Source organism: Canis lupus, chromosome 24 (assembly GCF_048164855.1).
Source record: "Canis lupus baileyi chromosome 24, mCanLup2.hap1, whole genome shotgun sequence".
Classification (NCBI taxonomy): domain Eukaryota; kingdom Metazoa; phylum Chordata; class Mammalia; order Carnivora; family Canidae; genus Canis; species Canis lupus.
The window spans coordinates 37,224,270-37,247,500 of NC_132861.1; the positions used below are offsets into that span (position 1 = coordinate 37,224,270).

Sequence of the window (23,231 nt, forward strand, 5' to 3'; positions counted from 1 at the left end):
GTACCAAATAGCCTCCATGTCAGTCATACCGTTTTATGCCTCTAGCTCAGACCTACCTCCTGCACTCATTTGTCCTTCTGCCCTTTCAGCATCTCCACTTGGACATCTAGTAGGCATCTCCAACTTCAGGGAAAACAGAATTGTGTGTTTAGTTCTGCCCTCCTTCTCCCCTCCAGGTCTTTCCTTTTTTTTTTTTTTTTTTAAAGATTTAATTTATTTATTCATAGACACAGAGGGAGAGAGGCAGAGACACAGGCAGAGGGAGAAGCAGGCTCCATGCAGGGAGCCTGATGTGGGACTCGATCCTGGGTCTCCAGGATCACACCCCAGGCTGCAGGCGACGCCAAACTGCTGCGCCACCAGGGCTGCCCCCTCCAGGTCTTTCCTGTTTTACAAAGTGATTTCACCATCCACCTGGTGCTCAAGCCCCAAACCTAAGAGTTTTCCTGGATTTCTCTTTCGTCCCATTTAGCATCCCACCTATCCTGTTGTTTTTATCTCTAAGTTATATACAGAATCTTTGTAGTCACTACCCACCTGTGGCTTCTCTTCTCTCTTACTTCTGCTTCGTTAAGGAAGCTTCAGCCACTTTACTCTTCCTTTGGCACACACCAAGCTTATGACTGTCTCAGGGCCTTTGCACCTGCTTTTCCTTTTGCTTGGGATTCTCTTACCTTGGATTTTTTTGTGTGTGTTTCACTCCTTCTGCCCACCATTCTTTCTCAACTTGGATGTTACCTCCTAGGACAGAGCCTCCCATCCCCCAGTCATTCTCTTTTGAATTCCCTTAGTTTATTTTCTCTGTAGCATGTATTAGCACTTTAAATTACCATATTTATTTGATAATATGTTTATTATCAGTCTTTCTCTCACTAGACTGAAAGCCTCTGGAGAGAAGGGACTCTGTCTTTTCAGTTCATAGGTGGATTTCTAGAGCATGTCGTCAATACCTGAACATATTTGTTGGTTGACAGCTAGCTGTGTGTGACTGACTGCCAGCCAACAGGACCTTGGGGTCTGCGCATGGAGGAGGCAGGTGTGGCTGTGAGTCCTTGTTTATGCGAGTGTATTTCTATGCATATAAATGCTGTGTTTGCATGGGACCAGGGTAGACTCCTTTTAGCCTGTTTCTAAAGGAGGTGGGATGGGAATTTCCTCACTCCCTGCAGCCCTCAGAGTCTTACACTCTGTGTGTGTGTGTGTGTGTGTGTGTACCAGGGGGGTGAGGGTTAGCAAGAGAATCACAAAATATAGACCATATAGTTCAAAACCTGTCATTTTTCAGATGAGGAAGTAAGACCCAGAGAGGGTCAGGCTTTATCTGGGGATTGACACGTTGGGAGAGTCAGAGACAGAATTAAGCCTCCAGCTTCCACTTTAGTGGCAGAGCTGTGGAGTATGGCACAGAGGCCCAGGCTAGGCTTGGGGCTGGACATTGCAGCTAGAAGTGAGATTAGGGGCAAGTGACCAGGCTGGCAATTTCTTGGAAGGCCAGAAGGGGAATAGAAATACCAATACCCAGCACCCCATTGGATTACAAGTATCACAGAATGGTGAGCATCTTATTTTACTCCCACAGGGAGAGGCTTTTTGGTGGTTGGAGAGTCTACCTTGATGAAGCTTCCAGTTGGGTTGGGGGTGAAGCCTCAGGGGGTGTGCAATAGAGACCCATCAGTTGCCTTCTGCTGAGGGTGGGTTTGGTAAATATGCTGGATCAGATGTGTGTGTATTTGAGGAGTGGGCACTGGCAGCTTAGCCTCTCCTCCAAATCACTGGTTCTGCAAGTTGGGAAGGCAGCCTCAGAATCATGCAAGAGCTTGCAGAATCCTGATTCTCAGGCACCAGGCATAGAGTTTTTGACAAGGAGGCGTGGGGCCTGTGCATTTGCATGTAACAGGCACTTTAGGTGACTCACAAACGCACCAAAGTTGAAGAATCTCAACTGTAAATCAGTTATTTCCTTCTGACTGCACGCACCCTGCTGCTGGAATGGGAGATGGGCGTAGGAATAAATATTTTTATTTTAATAGCAGTGTATTTTAACACATATTAGAAAAATTCAGAACTAACATAGATATTATCATTTAGGATAAATCTGGTTAGGTATTAAAGAATTTAAAGGGGTGCCTGGGTGGCTCAGTTGGTTAAGTGTCTGACTCTTGGTTTCTGCTTGGGTCATAATCTCAGGATTGTGAGATAGAGGCTGAGGGCATGGAGCTTGCCTGAGATTCTTTCTCCCTCTGTCCCTCCTCCCACTTGTGCCTGCATGCATTTGCTCAGTTGCTCTCTCCAATCAATCAATCAATCAATCAATCTTAAAAAAATTTAAAAATTGACAATTGAAGACATTTAAACATTTTTTAAAAAAAGATTTTATTTATTCATGAGAAACACAGAGAGAGGGAGAGGCAGAGACACAGGCAGAGGGAGAAGGAGGCTCCATGCAGGGAGCCCGATGTGGGACTTGATCCCGGGTCTCCAGGATCACACCCTGGGCTGAAGGCGGCACTAAACCGCTGAACCACCGGGGCTGCCCAAAATTTAAACATTTTATTTAAAAATTAAGAGATTTATTTAAAGGAGAAATTAATTCAACGTTCATATGTGTGGTACTGGTAACGTGCCAAAATTGATATAGGTGGACCAAGGTGACTGCGTTGTGATAAACCCAACTTGATATAAGTGTCACACAGATATTTCAGGATTAGCAGTTTGAAGATCTAGGGACAGATGGTCATTGGCTCAGGGCAGCACCCCAGGAGGGAAGAGGGGAGGCAGGGGAGGCTTGGCTGGGGAGAGGGAGCCCCTCTACAGTTGTTCCCTGGCCCTGCCTCATGGAGGGGCATGAAGAAGCCAGGGTGTGTACCCAGGGGCTGGACCTGGGAGGCTGAGTTCCCTGAGGTTCTGTAAAGTATCAAGGTGGTTAAATCCCCCCTCACCCTCCCTTGGCCCATCTGGGCTCCTCACAGCAGACCTGAGAGACCTGTGTAGGGAGGAGCAGAGTGAGTGTGGAGAGTAGGCTGGACCAGGCCTATGTGGACTTCTAGCTCCTGAATTCTTAAATTTTTTTTTTTTTAATTTATGCATGAGAGACACAGAGAGGCAGAGACACAGGCGGAGGGAGAAGCAGGTTCCATGCAGGGAGCCCTATGTGGGACTCGATCCCAGGACTCTGGGATCACGACCTGAGCTGAAAGCAGACGCTCAGCCACTGAGCCACCCAGGTGCCCCTAGCTCCTGAATTCTTTGCAGGTCCTGTGTGGTCTCTGCTGGGTGGTATGGGAGGCGGGTAGCAGGGGCCTCCCTCCCTCCCTGCCCTTTGGACATTTTAGTCAAGGGGCTGAGCCCCTCGCTGGGTGAGGCTGCTATTTGCAACCCAGCACTTTCCTCCCTCCTCCCCAAGTGGGGTCTCCTGAAGAGAAAAGCAAGCCTTCCGGACCCAGGGGAGAGGCGGTCAGTGGTGAAAGCGAGGGGGTGGTTGTGGGAAGGGGCCGTCTGGTGGGCCTGCCCGTCTCGGCCCCGGGCCTCCTGGCTTGGAAGGAGAGCTGAGCCCAGGCCAGCCTCCGGGGCCGAGCTCCCCCAGGGTGGGCATCCGCCCCGGGAGGGTCGGAAGGGGCATCATCCCTGTAACCAGGCAATTGCTGTTACTGTTGCCACATTTATTGTTTTTTTTTTCTAGGAAATTTACCAAGTTTTGGCCCAGGGGTTTACATTTCCCGCCCCCTAGCACAAGCTCTCACTATTCAAGTTCCAAATGGAAGGCACTGAGGCTGTAATTACAGCGGCATTAGCTCAGAACACGCTGAGAGGAGCAGGAACAGAGCACCTGGGGAACCTAAAAGCAGCCACAGGCCCAAATTAGCTGCTGCTCGGCGTGCGGCGTCGCCCCGCGCCTCTCCGGGGGCCTGGCCGTCCTGGCGCTCCTCCACCTCCGCCCCAGGCTGCTTCGCTCGCTCTTCCCTTCCGCCCGCCAGCGTCCTGACAGGTGCAAGGAACGTGGAAGAACCACCTGGCTGGCGGGGGAGATGCCCCCAGAACAGCCTTTGTGTCGACAGGCATCCTTGGATCCTGGCCCTGGCAGGATGGTGTGGCCACAGCTCGGGGGTGCGGTGGGGACGGCCTGGGAGGCCGCACCCCATTGTCGACAAGCCTCTTCTGTGCTCCCCTGGGCTCCTCTTTCAGTTTCCATGTCCTGGCATCCTGAATTGCCGTCGGCTCCCCCCCAGCTTTTGCCCCAACTCTTTGTTCACTCGGCCTGGGGACCCACTTTGCACTCTTTTTGCTTCCTCTGACTCATCCTGTAGGTTCAGCAGAGATGTCACCGCTGCTGCGACCCCTGGGCTGGGCACGATGCTTTCCTCTCTGCTCCTACAGCAGCCTGACTTCGCTGATGCAGAGTTTAGCACTGCCGCAGCCTGCCCCCTTGTTCCCAGCTGGGGCTCTGAGGAAGTGCTTGGCACCTAGTAGGCCTTCAGTAAAGATTTCTTTATCCAGTGAATGGGAAAACCATCCTCGATTCCCTCTTTGCCTTAATCCCCTTTTTGTTTTCACAAGAAGAAGAGAGGGAACTTCTCTTTTTCCACCTTTGTAGGGCTGTTGTTGGCAGGGTGTCGGGGTGAGGCCCAGTCTTTGTCCCTTGTCTCCTGACTTTCACATCTGAGCCCTTCTGGACCACATTGATACTTGACTAGACATGGCCTTGCATTGACCACTATTGTTGGCTCCACGTCAGTTTGGCTTCTTTAGTAATATTAGCCAACAGCTTTCGAATACTTGCTAGGAATTAAATATCGTCCAAAGTACATTTATTCTTTGACTTGTTAAATTTGTCTGCAACACCTACCACGTACCAGACATTGGGAAATATGGGTACTGCAGTGAGTACAACCAGTAAAGCCCCTGCTTTCACGGAGTTTGTATTTGACACAAACAAACAAATGACGAAGGAAGTGTATACTATGGTAGATGGTGATGAGTTGTGGGAAAAAGAGATCAGAGTAGAGGTAATGGGCGTGGCTTCTTATTATGTATAGTGGTTGGGAAGGATTCACAGATTTGAGCAGAGACTTGAAAGAAATGAGGAAAGGTAATGGGGAGGAGCATTCCAGAAAGAGGAAGCAGCAAGTGCAAAGGCCCCGAGGTCAGGGCATGGTCCAGGAAGAGCAAGGAGGCCATTGTGGCTCAAATTGAAGAAGTAACCAGGAGGAGTAGGAGGGGAAGTCATATAGAGCAGTGCTGGCTAACAGAAATATGAGTCACCTATATAATTCTAAGTTTTCTAGTAGCCACATTAAAAAAGTAAAAAAGAAGCAAGTAAAATTAATTTTAACAATACATTCGTTTAAAATATTTCCATAATATTATTGTTTCAATATGTAGTCAAACTAAAAAATTATTAATGAAATGCTTTACATTATTATTTTTTCTTAGTAAATCTTCAAAATCTGGTGTGTATTTTCAGAACCTGGTATGGACATCTCATTTCGAGCTAGCCACATTTCAGGTTCAATGGCCACATGTGAGTAGTGGCTACCATGTTGGATGGCACAGATATAGAGCCTTGAAGACCACCCCCAGACCTGAGTGAGATGGGAATCCACTGGAAGCTTTGGGGCCCAGGAGCGTGATCTCTCTGCCTTAGGTTCTAGAAGGTTCACTCCAGCTGTGATGAGAGAGGATTGTTTTAAGGTAGAGGGTGGAGTGGGTGCAAGGACAGGGAAGGGAGACTAGGAACAGAGGCTCTTGCCAGCATGTGGTGATGATGGCTTAGACTGTGGGGGTGGGGAGCAGGGGTGGTGGGGAGAAGTGGTTGGATTCTGGATGTTTTTTGGAGGTGGAACTGCCTGGTTTTCCTGACATAGTGTGTGAATACAAGAGGAATCATGGAGGTACTGAGATTTTTGGCCTGAGCTACTGGGAGGGTGAGTTATTTTCAGAGGGAGGAGGAGGCCTGCGCTGGGGAAGAGCCTCGCAGGGAACATATGGGCTTGATTTGGGGCATGTTAAATTTGAGATGCAGGTGTCAGCCTTGTAGGTAGAGTGGGCAAGCAGACAGTTGGACATACGGATCTGGGGTTCAGAGGGAGGTCTGGGTGGGGGCCAGCCATGAGGGCCATAGAGAGTGGGTGCATATAGGAGGAGGCTGAGCCCTGGAAAAGGTGGAGACTGCTCAGACAAGTGCAGGGTGGGTGCAGGAAGACCACAGAGAGGGCAGGCCATGAGGAAAGGGAGCCATAGGGGGCCACCCACTGTGGCCAGTGTCCTGATGGGCTGAGGAAGAGGATCACTAGCAGGAGGGGGAGGTAAATGCCAGGCTGCAGCAGGTCTAGGTGAGACCAAGAGGGGAGAAAGAGACTGCTGGTATGCACAACTCCATTGAGGGGTTTTGCTTTCAAGGAAGCGGAAAAATGGGGTGGTACCTTCACGGTGGGTCATGAGGAGGCTTTTTTTCTTAAAGATGGGTGGTGTAACAGCTGATGAGGATGATCTTGTAGACGGGGCAATGTTATCATGTGGGAGAGAGAAAAAAGTGAGCCATCTCATTCATACTTACAAGAATGCTATGTGGTAGGTACTGTTTTGCAGGTGGAGAAACTGAGGCAGAGGAAGTTGTTGTAGTTTTTTTTTTTTTTTTAAGTCACTTGTCCAGAGCCACACAGCAGGGCCATCCAATGCAGATGGCTCAGTTCTAGAACACCCAGTCTTAACTGCTGTGCTCTTCTGCCTCTTGCTTTCCTAGCTAGATTTGTGAGCTCTTCAAGAATGGGACCACCTCTTACACATTTGTCTCTGCCCCAGCACCTAGCAGAGAGAGGGCTGTGCAGAGGTGGGGTTTGACAGATGGTTAATGACCCAGAGACCTGAACACAAGCAGTGGTATTGGTAATGCTCAGGCACCTGCGCTGGCCATGGGAGGGGGGCATGGCATCAGCCTTCCTCATTCAGTGTCCTTTCCACCACGTTCCAGGACCTTCTGTAAGGTGGGTGGTACTCACTAAGTATTGGCAAGCATTACTGGGTGGATGAAGATTGAATAAAAAGGCTGTGGCTCCTCCATCCTAAAAGCTAAGCTGATGTTGTACACAGTGCTGGCATGACTGGGTTCCTGCTCTGGTTTACCAGCCAGTGTGCTGGGGGACCTTGGGCAAACCCTTGCCCACTTAGTGCCTTAGTTTCCTTATCTGTAAAATCAAGAGGTAGGATTAGGTGATCTCCCATCTGGCTCTCACCAGAATGTCTCAGGTGGGCACGTGCAGACTGGATTCCTGTCTCCCTCCTCTGTCATCAGGATGGACAAGAGGCTCTCTGTAGGTGAGGGTCAGCTGGCGGTGGAGGATCAGGTGGTCCTTAGAAGAGCTGAGACTTGTGGGATGATGGAGTAACCACCACAAAGGGAACCCCACAATTCCTGAGAAGTCTGCTTTTTGTCCAGGACATTCCACTCCATGGACAGTGGTACAAAACTTAGAGCCATGGCACTAATGCCAAGGTCACAACCTCCAGCACATATACCCTTTGGCTGATATGTGCTCAGCCCTGTTAGAGTCCGAGGCTGACCTTTACCCTCCACCTCATGGTGCCAGGGCTTCCGCCTGGCAGAAGAAAGAAATGGAAGAAAACCTTTCCGTTTTCGTGGTTCTCTGTACTAACTAGCCACTGTAGAGCCCCTGCCTTGGGACAGTTTGAAATGTGTAGGGACAGTTTCAGTGGCCATATGGTGGGTGTGAGGATGGTGTAGTGGTGCTATTTGTGCTCCGGCTGCTGAAGATGCCTTGATGAGAATTGTCCCTCCCTAAATGCCAGCAAGACCCTTGACCAGGAGCCTGCTCCAGTGTGCTGCTCCTGGGTGCTCAGGGGCCTGGGAACCCAGCCTGCCATAGGTTGTATGATCTTGAGCCAGTCATCTTATTTTCCATTACTCACATTTATGAACATGACTATGAACGCTTAGTTGCTTGCCATTTTGGTTGTTATAAGTTTTAAAGAAGACTGAATTAGCAGTCCCCATCCTCATAGCTCCCTGCAGGTATACCAGGTGTTGTCCTATAAGCCCATTGTGGACCTGCTTATTCGGTCATTTAAATCCTAACTGCCTATTAGGTGTCCCCACTTCACAGATGAGGAAACTGAGGCAAAGGCTTTTTGAACGCTGGGAGGTGTTCCCAGGGAGCAGGTGCTATGGTCTTCCCATGCTTGTGCCGGCCTGTGACCTGCTCGCTCCTTCCCCTCCAGGGACAGGGGCAGACCCGGCGGTCAGCGCCAAGAGCAACCACTGCCTGGACGCTGCCAAGGCCTGCAACCTGAACGACAACTGCAAGAAGCTGCGCTCCTCCTACATCTCCATCTGCAACCGTGAGATCTCGCCCACCGAGCGCTGCAACCGCCGGAAGTGCCACAAGGCCCTGCGCCAGTTCTTCGACCGGGTGCCCAGCGAGTACACCTACCGCATGCTCTTCTGCTCCTGCCAAGACCAGGCATGTGCCGAGCGCCGCCGGCAGACCATCCTGCCCAGCTGCTCCTACGAGGACAAGGAGAAGCCCAACTGCCTGGACCTCCGCAGCGTGTGCCGGACCGACCACCTGTGCCGGTAAGCCTGCCACCACGCTACCGCTTTGCAGCTCGAGGGCCCAGCAAAGAGGGGATTCAGGTATCCGCCGACCGAATTGCCGGCCACTCATTCATTGGGTGCAGGTTCATGGTTTCTGTGCCTGCTCCGCGCTCTGCTCATGCTTAGCACTGTGGGAAGCTGCAGGGAGCAAGCCCGGGAGTGTAGAATTTCAAATCCTAGACCTCTAGAGCCTGGACTAAAGGGACCTTCAGTGGATTCCATCCCACCTCTGCAGGAGGCCCCCACCTGATGTCCTCGTGAGGTCACGTGGCCATCAGGAAGGGGCTCTCAGAAATCACAGAGGTGGCTCTTTGCACCCTGGTGGCAGAGCCAGGCTGGTTCCGGCCTGCAGCGCGGGTCCGGGTCTGGCTGCCTGGGTTGGACTTTTCCGCTTCCTAACTGCCTGGCTCGGAGAGAGTTGTAAACATTTCTTGAGTTGCCGTTCCTTCACCTGCAGACAGGAGTACAAATGCCCACATCACAGGGTTGTAACGTGAGGATTAGATGAGGTGATGTGTGCCCGAAGCTTGGCACAGAGCCTGGCCTAGAGGAAATGCTTAGTGAGTGTAGCCTAATCATTAGGAAGGTTTTTTTGATCGTCGTTACAGGGAGTTGAAATTTGCTTCTTTACAGTTCTTGTTTGTTGTTAAGCATTTATCAAGCGCCTGTTGCACCCAGCACTAAGTTGTAAGGCCTGGGCACGCAGAGGTGAACATCGTGCTCTGCGAGGAATAGCCAGTCCAGGGGGTGGAGACAGAGAAGACAGTGATCCCTGTGCAGTGGGGCGAGGGCTGTGGGCTCTCAGATGAGGCACTGCAGGTGGAAATCGTGGAGGGACATCTGCCTGGGGGTCCAGAGGAGGGGGCGTTGAGCTCAACCTTGAAAAATAGGAAAAAGAAAGCCAGAGAAGGTTGTCAGCTGGAAAAGCATATGCAGAGGCTGGAGGGTAGGGGAGAGCCTGGCCTTATGGAGAGCTGCGGAGGGTGGGGGCATGTGGAGGGAGGGCTGTTGGGGTGGGGGGGGGGAGGCCACAGGCGGGGCTGCTGGAGGAACAGAAGTCACGGTAGTGCAGATATTCAGAGATTGCTTACTGTGTGCTGGGCGCTGGTTTGTTTTTTAAATTTTTTAAAAGATTTTATTTATTCATTCATGAGAGACACACACAGAGAGAGAGGCAGAGACACAGGCAGAGGGAGAAGCAGGCTCCATGCAGGGAGCCCGATGCGGGACTCGATCCCGGGACCCCAGGATCACGCCCTGGGCTGAAGGCAGGCGTCAAACCACTGAGCCACCCAGGGATCCCCTGGGCTCTGGTTTATTATATGGTTTATCTAATTTAACTCTCACAATAAAGCTACGAGGTAGATAACTATTATCATCTTTATCTGTCACACAAGGAGATCGAGATGCAGAAAGTACATCGCCTAAGGTCACACGGCTCACACGTTTCAGAGCCGGAATCCATCAATACTGCTGCTTACCAGTGTAGTGTACTGGCCTGGACTAAGCAGCTATAGGAGTGGAGAGAAGTGTATCATTTCAGATATGATTTGTAAGTAGACTTGCCCGGACTGGGTGATTGGTTGAAAGTTCCTTGGAGGCAGAAGTCATTTCTGTTTTGTTTACTCCACGCCTCATCCTGCACAGAGAGCCTGGCACATGGTGAACACTCCACAAACATTACTTGAATGGATAAATGAGCGGTGACTGTCATGTTTCCTAGTTAAATACTCATGGGACGAAGGACCCATTCAGTGTGGGGGGCGGGTTTTGGATGTGCAGCATTTGTGGTACCTGGAGGACCAATGCCATCCCCTTGGCAATGTCTGGGGGCATGCTCAGTAAAGGGGCTGGGGTGGAGAAATGGGCTTGGGAGTTGTTGGGTGCCTCGTTGGTGATTAAAGCTCCAGCAGTGAGTGAAATGGTGCAGGGTGGGTTGGTGGAGTCTCGGCTGGAGATGCCTACAGACTTGGGCATCCTCAGTGTTTTGGTGATAAGAGAAGCCATTAATGTGGACAGTGAGGTGGAACTCTGCCGAAAACACAAGTTCTTTGAGGAAGTGCAGAAGAAGGGGGGCTTGTGACAGAGAGGCTCGCAGGTAGAGAGTGAACCAGAATCCAGAAGAGACGGGGGTTCCTGAGGGAGGGAGGGTGGGAGACATGGCGTCTCATGGTGTGTGTGTGTGTGTGTCCATGGGAGGGAGTGTGTATGTGTATGTGAATGCAAGAGTGTATGGAAGTGTGTGTATGCTGTGTATATGTGAGGCGGTGTGTGAATGTAAGTCTGTGTGAGTGAGTGAGTGAGTGGAGGCGGAAGCTAGTTGCAGTTGATCTAGGTCTGGCAGGAGGCAGAAGTGGAGGCGAACCTTCTTGTTGGGGACTTGCATGAGAGGGAGGGAGAGAGACAGAAACAGAGAGAGAGGGCAGCCTGGGTGGCTCAGTGATTTAGTGTCGCCTTCAGCCCAGGGTGTGATCCTGGAGACCTGGGATCGAGTCCCACGTCAGGCTCCCTGCATGGAGCCTGCTTCTCCCTCTGCCTGTGTCTCTGCCTCTCTCTCTGTTTCTCATGATTAATTAAAAAAACCTAAAAAACAAAAAACAAAAAACAAAAAAAAAAAACAGAAACAGAGATACTGAGACAGAGCCTGCAGAGGGAAGGGAGGCCTCTGTGCCATGGGAATATGGGGGCCATGCTGGATGAAGGGGAAGCGCTTAGTTGGGTTTGGAAAACAAGCCCTGCCTGAGTTCAGAGATGGGCCTGATCCCCAGAGCTAGCTGCAGGCTCTGGAAAGCTGTGTAGAAGGTGGGCCTTTCTGTTTTGCTTACTTAAAAAAAAAAAAAAAATAGGTGTCTTATCACCTACAGACACTGCTTGAGGCAATTTAAAAGAAACTATGCGGGGGCACCTGGCTGGCTCAGGGGCACCTGAGCGGCTGACTCTTGATCTCAGCTCAGGTCATGATCTCAGGGGCCTAGGATCCAGCCCCGTATTGGGCCCCATGCTCAGCAGGGCGTCTGCCTGAGGATTCTCTCTCACTTTCCCTCCCCCTGCTTACACTCTCAATCTTTTTCTCTCTCAAATAAATAAATGAATCTTTAAATAGTAAAATACAATAAAATGAATCATACATACACAAAGAGGATGGTCAGAAGAAGAAACCAAGAGCCTTGTAAAGGAAGTTGGGAGCAAATGCTGCAGGTGTCGGATCTAGCAGTCACTGAGCGGAGCTCTGAGCCTCGGGTAGCTGGGATAGAGCAGGACCTTGGTGAGCCGCATGAGTCCCAAAACACGATGGAAGGGAGCAAAGCAGTTCTTGCATGGAGATGCATTCTCTCCTTCTTCTAGGTGCTAACATGACCTGCCAGGCCGCCTCACACAGTGTATTTGCAATGACAACAGTGACCACAGGACCCATGAACAGTACCGTCTCTAGATGTTTGAATTGGGTCAAGAATAGAAATTCTAGGTGCTCCAGGATGTGATAGGGTTGCCTGCATCCAGGATGGGGCTAGTAGGGCCTGGGGCATTAAACAGCATGGCCAGGTGTCCTCTGTGGAACTTTGCCCATGACTCAGAGTTGAGGCTTAAGGCAGGGTTGGGGAGGTGCACGTGGGTGAAACAGACTGATAGGTGGTGGATGGAAGTGGTTGTCGTGGACACCCTCGAGCTAGAAGACATACTCTTGGTCTCCTGGGTGGTCCTGGATGGCCCATTTCACTCGTTATGCCTTCCTTTTCTTCACTGATCACAAGGGGATGCTCACCCATCTCCAAGGACCCCTCCACAGTTCTGAGTCTGTTGGAGCAGCCTTCTCCCCCTGCACCTCCCCTTGCGGTTCTGTTCTTGGAGAGAGGAGCTCTTGGCACAAGAGGACACAACAGAGACACCTCCTGAGAGGGCCTGGGAAGGCAGATTTGAAGGACCTAGGGGCAGGCCTGGAAGGAGAGGGGCTCATTTCCCCCCCATGCTCTTGCAAGCCTGACATACTGACCCATGGACCCTTCCCCATGTCTGCGGAGGAGCCCAAGGAGGTGACGGGTGGCAGGAGGGGGCATGTGGAGAAGAGGCAGCCCAGGCTTCATTCTGCACTCTGCCCAGGAAGGAGCGCCCTCCCTGGCATTGGATCTTTTTAGGTTTCTGCCCTCCAGGGTAGGCACCGCAGGTGGAAATCTTCACTGTGAAATGGGAGAGCCCATTGCTGTGGTGTTTGGGCGAGGAAATGGAGACTTTGAGTCTTCCTTTTCTGGATACTTTAATGGACAAAGCTGGCTTTGATGGGGGTCATGACAAAGCTTCTTTGAGCTAACTCTTTGGGAATGAGGCCCTTGCCTGCAGGCATCTCTCAGAACATGCCCTGTGCTCCAGTGCTCTAGCACCCAGTCCTCACTTTGCCAAGCCTGCCTCACCCCCTTCACTTTCCTGCTGGGGGTGTTGGCCTGGCTATGCTTCTTCCTGAGTGAATCTTGGCCCAGGGTTTCTGGCAGGGGGCACGGGGGTGGGGGACAGCTCTGCCAGAGTTCACCTCACCCGGCACTACATTAAAGCAAGTTTGTTAATCTGCTTTGGGGCATACCCCGGGGCAGGCCTTGTACATCCCCAGTGTGATATTTAACAGACTCTTCTGTGCCATCTTATGAAATGTCACTAACCACAAGGTGTTGGGGTTTGAAGAAGCCTTTGGTTAAGCAAAGACATCTCCTTACGGGGCTGGGGTTCTGGGCAGCACTTCAGAATCTTCCCCTGATTCTTTGGATCAGGATCAGCATGGAAGCTTCCTACTCCAGCCATGTCTCTAGCCTTTGTCTCGTTCATATCCCATGAGCCTTCAGAACTGTAAACTTAAGACAAGGGGAGGCTTTTCCTTTTAAAGTCTCCTGATACGGAGTCTGAAAAGCCCGGAGAATCTCTTGGAATGAATCCATGGAATTTGGTCGAATTCTCTCACCCCAGCTCCACAATGGGCCATGACCTACTTTTTTCTTTTCTTTTTTTTCTTTTTTTTTTTTTTTTTAAACCTGATCTTTTGATTGCTACCCTCCACTTACACTCATTATGAGGATGGTCTGGACTATATGTGTGTGTGCATGGGGGCAGGGTATATGGGGCTGGAAAGTTCTGGGAGGATGATTCCGTTGTCTTGTAAACCGTGTCCCCTCTCAGGCCTTGTTTGGAAGAGGCTGTCTGAAATGCCGTATTCCTCTTGGTCTCCCGAGAGGACATAAATAACTCGGTGCTGGCCCTGTGCCATATCCTGGGCTGTAATTTAACCTCTGGATGCTGAGGATGGGTATAAATAGATTCCAGCCTGGGGCTACCCTGGCTGCCTGGGTTCCTTCATGCAGTGGATGCTGTCCTGGTCTGGGAGGAATGCTGGGAAGGCAGAGGGATGGGGTCCTCTCCATCAAGGTTATCCACACGGAGTGGGGAGGAGTCCCTTCGGCAGGCTCGCCCTCTTGCTTAGCTTGGGGGCATGTCTGGTATCTGCAGGCAGGCAGTATATTTGGGCAGGTCTGGATTTGATTGGTGTGGCCCTTCAGCTTCTTTTGGATTCTTTATAAAATCTGTTGGCTGACAGTTTTAGCGGGCTATCTCTACACAGCAGCAAATGATTATTTGCAGGGGGTGGTGGGCTCTGGGGCTTCCAAGCCTTTACTTCTTTTAAAGGAAAGAGTCTGGAATATCGTGAAATCATATGCAAAATTTCATGTGTATGTTTGAGAGGGAAGTACGGTGCTTTCATTAGATTCTCGAAGGATTTCTGGACTCCTCAAAGCTCTGTCTTTTCTAGATGTCCAGCTTGGATTGGCTGCCTGGAGGACTGTGAATGACTGACTGATTAGTGATGTCTGCCACAGGCATGGGTGAGGCAAACTGGACGCTCTGCGGGAATCCAACCAGTGTTCCAGGGCCCTGTGGGTCACCTGGAGCGGAGGAATGTGGGTCTTCAGGACTTTCCTTTATTCATTTGACAGCTATTTATTGATCATCCACTGTGGGCCTTGTGCTGGGATTAGAGTTAGTAAAGTAGGTGGAAGTCCATGCCCTCAGGGTGCTTACGAGTCTAGTGCCAGCATGCTGTCATTATTGCCTCTGCAGCGAGAAGAGAGCCACACAATCAGCTAGATGGTAGCATTTCTGCTCAGGTACTCTTGACATCACAGTTCTGGTCTGCTACCTACCAGGTCTTCCCTGGGTCACTTTGGTAGCACTGAGGGCAGCCCTTGTGAAGAGGAGCCACATACACATGAACCTGGCTTAGGGCCTGCCAGGCTTGAGCAGAGCTCGGAGCCCCAAATCCCAGTCTTTCTCCAGGAGCGCCATGGGGTAGAGAAGTCACCATCTTCCTGAAGAAAACCTAACCAGCAAGGTTGCTAGTGGATGGAGACTCTACATGCGGGCAGCATTGTGGGATCTTCAGCCTTGCCAGAGACCCCCAAACCCATCTTCCTACTGGGGATCCCATGCTGGCTCCTGCTGCTGGCCTCAGTGAGGGTCCTGCTTGCCCAAGGATGCCCAAATGACTCCTCTTGGAATTTCCTGTGGCACATTGAGACCAAGCTGGAATGTTGAATGTCATTTTAACTGAAGGCTCTGGGAAAATAAATGCGGTGGGAAGCCACTGCCTGCATATCTAGTTTACATCTTCCAGCTCTGCCCACTGCAGGGGTCTTAGCATGGCTGGGCAAAGAGTGCCTTAAACCTTTATTGTCCAGGCTTGCTGCATGGATATCTGGGCTCCGTAACGCTCACACCCCACAGAGATGTGGTGGTGCACCCCTTGTCTAGCAGAGGCTCCCACTTGTGGCATTCTGCATGAGAACCCCTCCATTGCTGGATGAGCAACAGGAGGAACGACCATTTGGAGGAGACGCCACTAACGCAGAGAATCGGAGTACAAGTCATTAAGGTTTGTCCACACCAGAAGCATCACCTCCACTTGTATGTGTGTTGCTTACATAGGACCAGGGCACACTTTCAGCTGCTATCATCTTGCATCGTTCACTGAGCTCCTTTTTAAATAAAGGCACAAATTCCATCATGGGGGCTCTCCCCTCATAACCTAATTACCTTCAAAACCATCACACTGGGGATCAGGATTTTAACATATCAGTTTGGAGGGACATGAATATTCACTCTATAGTACGAAAACTTACCTTCCTTCAAAGCCTGTGTGGTCCTCATCTCCTAGCTATATCTTTTACTGATACTTTCTAGAACTTGTCTGTATCCTTCATGTGCCACTGATCACATGACCTTCCTTTAATACTTTATTGTCCCAGTTAGGTCTCTGGTTTTTTCCATTCTTCTATTACTACTGTGTTGACTTATATATTTATCAAATATTTACTGGGTGCTAGGCACTGTGCTAGACATGAGGTACTTACTGGAGGATATAGTTGAGATGGTCCCTGTTCCCCTGGAGCTTATTGTCTGATGGAGGAGATAGTAAACAGATAAATATATAACTGGCATTTGCAAAATGAGTGGGACATAGAAATAGAGGAGCTACTTGGACAGCGGTCAGGAATAGTTTATCTGAGGATGTGATATTTATATGGAGACCTGAAGAATGGAGAAGCCAGAGGTAAGGCAGATAGGATAGGAGAGAACATTTCATGCAGAAGGAATAAATAGCATGTGCAGAAGTTTGGAGCTGGGAGGGAGCCTGGCATTGCTGGAGAAAATTAAAAGAGGCCAGTGTGGCTGGAGCGAGGGGGCCCCAGGAGGGAACAGGAGGGGGAGGTGAGAGGAGGGAGGCAGGGCCAGCTCATGCAGAGCTTGCTGGCCACTGCAAGGAGTTTGGATTTAGTTGTAGGTTGAAGTATAGTTGACATACAGTGTTTTATTAGTTTCAGGTATGTGACAGCGATTTGACAATTCTATACATTACGCAGTGTTCACTAAGATAAGTGTAGTCACTCTCTGTCACCAGACAAAGTTATTACAATATTATTGACTCTGTTCCCCATGCTGTACATTACATCCCCGTGACATATTTGTTTTATAACAAGGAATTTGGATTTTTTTTTTCTGAGCACAATTAGAAGGAAGCTTTGAAGCCAACTAGGGACATTATTAAAATTAAGATTACTTGGGCTACTGTGTGGAGAGCCACGGGAGGAGGCAAAGAGCCCGGGAGGAAGTTATCCTACTATCGCCAGACCAGAGGTGATGGCAGCTCAGTCCAGGGGGTGGCCGTGTGCAGGGAGATAAGTGGGCAAATGTGAGATATTTTGAAGATGGAAATGATATACCTTGATGTGGGAGTGAAGAGACGAATTGAAGGATAACCTGCTGGCTTCTGGCTGGAGCAGCTTGGTGTGTGATCATGCCATTTTCTGAGATGGTGAAGGCTTAGACAGGGAGATAAATCAGGGATTCCATTTTAGGCATGTTAATTTTGAGATGCCTTTGAGACATTCCTATCTGGAGCTTGACGGGGGTTATAAATTCTGGGGGTCATTAGCATATTTCTGGTATTGAAAGCGAGGGCAATGGGCAGGGTCTCCTGGGAAAGGCTAGCCTGGGCAGAGGCACTGAGAATGTACCTAGCACCTATAAGTGCCTGGTAAGGGGTTGGGGGTGGTGTTATGGTGCCCCAAGGTGTCTGAAGGAGATTTGTGAGAAAGAGGGAGAGGACAGCTGTGTCAGATGCTGTGGAGAGGTCCAGAAAGATGAGGGCACACAGCTAATTATTGGATTTGGGAAAGTAGAAGGCACTGGTGACCTCTTCCACAGCGGTTTGGGTGAAGAGGTGATTGCCGAAGCTTGATCAGACTGAAAGAAATGTTTGTCAGTTGGTTGGTCAGAGCTTCTTGGGAAAGATCCTCCAGGAAAGGAAGCAGGTGCAGCATGGGGAAGTTGCTCCTCTGTTCAATGGAGAAATGGCCAAGGGGACCCCAACCACTGGCTTGGCTTTGAGAAGTATAGGGTGGGAGTCACTGCCACCATGGGCATGCTCAGGCACTCCCATGGCACTCTGCAGGGCCACACCCTGGGCCAGAGTGAGGCTGTGATTCTGAGGCTGCTCAGCCTTGGGGAGAGCCCGTGTTGTGAGCTCCATTTGTGTCACGGTCTCTGATGCTGACTCTCACACTGCAGTACGATTAGGACTCTAATCCTCACCTTGCATGTCCTCCCTGGGCTCTGAGGGGCTGTGATATGGTTGCCATTGACTCAGTTTTTCTAGCTATCACCAAAAGCGTCCTTAAAATACAAGAAGAGACCTTTCTTTAAGCCCCTTGCCCTTTTGAAAAACCTACATGAACACCCTCCCAGAGAAGACAGGCTGGGCTGCCCGAGGAAACTTGCTTTTTCAGCCTTCTTCGGCAAGGAGGTACATGCTACAACATTGAGGAACGTTTGAGAAGTGCCTCTAGGGCTACTGCATGGGAATTCCTCTCTGTGGTGCTCAGGGGTGGGATGTGACTTTTCCCATGGTCAGCTGGGATTTGTTCTTTGTCTTCTTGGGGTGATAGCCACAGGGGTGAGGCAGCCCTGTTCCCCTTCTTCCTGGTATCCTAGAGCTGGATGTCCACATGGGGGCCCATGGAGGCTTTTATGGAAGACTCACAGCCCTCATGCAGGTGGCGCAGTCAGCCCAAGGTTTCTGAGGTGAGGAAGCATAAAACCATTGGTGCCCTTACCTGGAGTAGAAGCAGGACAATGAGGTATGCATAAAGAGTAAGATATCCACTCTTCATTTTGGAGCAATGGGGAATCTTGGGATAGTGGTTCACAGCTTGCCTTGCCCAAGGTGCATTGCTTTAGTCTGGCAGGGGTCATCTCAAGCGTGTGACTCCTCCACCACTTGGCCTGTGGCGGGTGCTCTCTGAGCTCTGTGACTTGCTCAAGAAAAGATTCCCCAGATTATATTCTTCAAAGGGTGGAATGAAGCAGCTGGAGTCACAGTCCTGGCTTCAGATCCTCACCTTGGCAGTTGTGTGAGCTTGGACAGTTTCTTTAACATCACAGAGCCTCTGTGTTCCTCATCAAAATAAGGGCAGTAACATGATGCCACGTTGAAGCCTGGTAACCCATTCAGTGGAACTATTGTGAATGCTTAGCACCCAGGACACTCAGGTAAACCACAGGCCTGCCCTGTACTGGATGTGAGATGGAGGGCTTGCCTCACTGAGGCTGGCAGGGGCCATTGTGGAGGGCAGCTTTGGGTGGGGGGAGATACCTGAGGCAAGTTTGAGGGAGGAATAGGGCCTACACAAGGAGGCAGGCCTCGTCCTTACAGGGGGAATGAGTATGTTATGAAGTGCAGGCTGAGAGCCAGTTTGATTTTCTCCAGAAGACACTGGGAAGTCATGAAATGTTTTAAGCAAGAGACTAACATGATCCCGCCAGTGTTTTGGAAAGATTTCTTTTGCTGCTGTGTACAAAGTGGTTTGAGGAGAGTGAGGCTGGAGACAAAGAGGCCCCACTGGGACCGTGTTGCGATGGGGCCTCTGGTCAGGCCAAGGCAGAGGGCTGGTGCGGAGAGACCGGGTCAGAGACACTTCGGAGATGAGGTCAGTCCCAGGAGACCTACAGGATAGGGACTGGAGGGAGGGGGGAGTCCAGACTGATGCCATGGTGTCCGGTCTGGTGGTCTCCTGATTGGTAAAGCCATCACCTGAGAGAAGAGAAGAAGACGAGGTCTAGGCCCAGAGGGAAGATGCCTGGGTTTCAGAGCTGTTGTCGGCAACAAGTGGAAATCCAGTGAAGTGTTTGTGTATGTGGGAGTTCCGGAGGGAGGCCGGGGCTTGGGATCAAGATTATGGAATTAAGGGAAGTAATGCAGGAGCGCAGTGAGCGTGGGACCTGGCACACAAGCATAAGGTAAACATTAGTTCCTTCAAAGAGCATGTAAGCTCATTTGGGGAGACAAGTCTCACACGTGTGAAAACATTAAATATGAAGAGGAGGCCCCACTTAATTAGGTGTTACAAGGATTAAACTGCATGCCGCAGGCATTCAGAGAAGAGGAGCCTTGGGGCTTGAAGGGCCATGGAAGGTGCTGTGGAGTCAGGGTCTTACGGCTGGGGTGGGAGGGAGGGCAGGGTGCTGTAGGGGCAGAGGCTTCCAGGGGAGGGGGACAGGAGGGAGAAGCAGGTTTGGGCTTGGCTTGTTCTGGGCAAGGAGAAATGTTCTGTTTGGAGCAGAAGGTGCTGCAGGTGGAGGGAGGAAGGGGTGTGTGTGTGTGTGTGTGTGTGTGTGTGAGAGAGAGAGAGAGATATTGGAGCTTTGAGATGCCCTGGGGAGACATAGAGCACATAGGGTCTCTCCCAGCTCCTCCCAGGCCTTCCTCTGTTGATCCCAATTTCAACAGACTCAGGGTTTTCCAAACTTGTTGCTTAGTAAGGGGAAGAAATAGAGTCAGGTGAAAAGCGTCCTGGATTAGGAGTTATATCCTAATACTGTTGCAGTCCTAGTACGACGTTTTGCAGACACTAGACTGTGATCTTGCTGAAACTGGGATGGGTTGCTTTTTTAGGTAGTGAGTTCCCCATCCTCAGAGGTACCAAGCAGAGGCTTGAGCTCCCTCGCCAGGCTCAGATAAGTATCAAGTTTGATGGGCTTTGTAGGTTCCTTCTGAGCAGGTGTGACACAGATCTCCTGTCTCTTGGGGCCAAGTGAAGAGAATGGATTATTTGAGCCAGGAGGCTCCCTCCCTTCCCTTTTCTTTCTTCTTTTTTTCCTCCTGATTTTTAAAATGGAATTTGCTTTACCATTTTTGCTGATTATAAAAGTGATATGCACTTGCTATAACACATCGTTCAGGCAAGATAGGCATACTAAAGAAAGTAGGAATCATCTTTGACTCTAACACCCTGAAATAAGCCATGGCAAACATTTTGGAGAAAATATACTTCTAGACTTTTTAAATATGCATACACATATTTTAGTAAAAATGATGTCATGCAGTACATGCTGTTTTGTAAGCTATTTTTTTCCTCTAAATATATTGTTAACAGTCAGCCTTTGTTAACATCTCCATATATGCAGGTTTACCCAATTTCGATGGCAGTCTGGTTTTCCCCATGGGTTTGTGTCCCTGGGGATGACATGCCCCCTTGGTTCTTTGTACACGTGTGCATTCACTCTTATTATGGGAGAACCTTGTGTCCGGATCCAAGCCTGCGGGACGGTAAGGGACGGCACATTCTAGGCCCTTGGAGAGGAAGGGGTACCAGACAGCAAGGCCCTCAGAGAGCTCTTGGGTCCTGGACTCAGGACTTCCTCAAGACAGAGGGAGGGACTGGTTTGTGGCTCGTTTCTCTTTGTGGGTTTGGGTTGCGTTCAGCTGGAGTGGGTCACTCATGAGAGCGTGGTCTGTTTCCTCTAACTTCTCAGAGGCAGTATGTAGGGTGAGGACTGTAATGGAGCAGTGAGTTTTAGAATGGAATATGTGAAGGCCTCTTTAGCAGCTATCCAAAGACAAGGAAGCATGATGCCCAAGGTGGAGAATTTTAGGAGTCGGTATGGGTGTTGGCACCATTAAAACGTAAGCTAGCTGGTGGTGTTGAGAGTGAGGGTGGTGGGGCCCACCAGTGAAGCCTGGACTGGAGAGTACTGGCAGGCCGAGCCTGGAGGGAAGGTCTGGGGCGGTGGCATATTTTCTCCACTTGGTTTTCCTAAGTGCTTTGCTTCTCTGGGGGAGTTTTAAGTAAACTAAGCAAGGATCATTGCCTGCTGCTCGCTAATCCTCCCCTAGTTCCAGCAGGGATGATTGGAAATCCCTGAGAAATCAACTAGTAGCTACCGAGTGGTAACCAGTGAGCTCAGAAGACCTGGGGGCCCCAGCAGCAGAGGCAATTAAGCTGCCAGCTTGCCCTGCTAATGGACCGAGATGCAGAGCTGTGCTTGGAGCACAGGTGGGCTCTCATCTCCTAGAAGGTAGGCAGGGCGAGAAGAAAGCTGGGCAGGTGAACAGGTCTGGGGGGGCCCCTGCCTCCTTCTTCCCCCTGCTAGGAATGTGTCCACAGAAACCCTGGGGGTGGAGGAGGCACTTGACCACCTCTTCTGCATGTTCCTCCTTTTGTATTCCAGTTGCTTTAATTAAGGTCTATGTCTTTAAGGAAATTGGGCTGGTAGAGGGGTCCTCAGAGAGAGAACCAACCCCAAGCACCTTCACTGGCCCAAAGGTGGGAAAGGGAGAGCCCTGAAGGTCCCTGTCCACTGGCCTGAGCATCCTCCTCCCTTCTGTGCTGCTGGAAGGAGGGGTGGCTTGGAGGAACCCTGGTGTGATGGTGTATAACAAGGGGATTGGCAGGGGTAAGGCCTTGGTTTCCATGTCTTTAGTGTTCCTCAGCCTTATTCCCGATGGGAGAATGGTGTGTTGTCTGGAAGGTGGCAGCTACAGGAAGAATAAGACATTGTACCTGAAAATGTGTTTTTGTAGAGCCCCATAAGATCTGTGAGTTCAGGGGATCCCTGGGTGGCTCAGCGGTTTGGCGCCTGCCTTTGACCCAGTGTGTGATCCTGGAGTCCCGGGATCGAGTCCCGCATTGGGCTCCCTGCATGGAGCCTGCTTCTCCCTCCTCCTGTGTCTCTGCCTCTCTCTCTCTCTCTCTCTCTCTCTCTGTCTATCATAATAAATAAGTAAATGAATCTTTAAAAAAAAAATCTGTGAGTTCACTTGGAAACAGAGCTGTAGGAGCTCTTGAAGCTTATCTCAACAAAATTTCATCTCTGGATAAAGAAACTGAGGTCCAGGGAGGTAAAGTTATCTGCCCAAAGCCACACAGCTCAAGAATGGCAGAGCCCAGGCCGAAGGGCAGGTCTTACCTCCCCGGGCAGGGCAAGGCATCTTGGCCTGGCAGTGGGTACATTGGACAGGGAGTCAAAAACCGGGGTCCCAGGCTTCAGACATGGACCATTTCTGAGCCTCAGCTCCCTTATTTAAAAGAGTGTCTCCCTTACAGGGCAGTTGTAGAAAATAAGAGATCAGTGAAGGTGCTTGTAATGCTGCAGAGAATCCAGCCCCGATAGCCCCTCCCTGCATGTCTGAAAGTGTGATGTGGGGGTGTCCAGGTGGCACAGGCGGTTGAGCTACTGACTCTTGGTTTCAGGTCGGATTGTGATCTCGGTGTCATGAGATCGAGCCCCACTTTGGGCTCCTTGCTCAGCGGGGCGTCTGCTTAAGATTCTCTCTCCTTCTGCCCCTGTCCTCACTCAAGTGCACACATTCTCTCTCTCTCTTTCCTCCCTCTCTCTCTCAAATAAATAAAACTTTTTAAAAAGTGTGCTGTGTTCACCCCCACCCCCAGACAGAGCCCTGGCCTCTAACCTGGGGAGGAAGGTGGGCAGGGATGGAGACACTGGGCAGATCCCTCAGACCTGGGAAGGGGTGGAGTACAGGGAAGGCTTGGTGCCTGAGTACTTGCAAAGCCCTGAAATCGCTTTTGGCTTCTGGCCGTGGACAGAAGGTCGAAGACCAGTTGGATCATGGGCTAGACCAGACCTCTGCTTCTTTCCTTTTCCTTTCAGTTCTTTCCCAGGGAGCCCATCAGACAGTCCGGAGCCCCTGTAGTCCTGCCAGAAGCCCAGCCAGTCCATGGGGGACTACAGGCTGAGCAGGAAGGGCTGGTGGGGGGGTGTCCAGTCAGCGCCCCCTTCACCCCGCCTTTCC

At 50.6% G+C, this 23,231-nt stretch overlaps 1 protein-coding gene across 4 annotated transcripts in view; it reads left to right on the forward strand.

Annotated features, from left to right (window-relative positions):
* GFRA2 (GDNF family receptor alpha 2) overlaps positions 1 to 23,231 on the forward strand; it is an 83,728-nt gene that overhangs the window by 22,932 nt on the left and 37,565 nt on the right. For all 4 annotated transcript variants that reach the window (XM_072796377.1, XM_072796380.1, XM_072796381.1 and 1 more), the window contains one exon: positions 8,233 to 8,587. In XM_072796377.1, the coding sequence (XP_072652478.1) occupies positions 8,233 to 8,587 (355 nt within the window). The remainder of the gene's footprint in view (positions 1 to 8,232; positions 8,588 to 23,231) is intronic.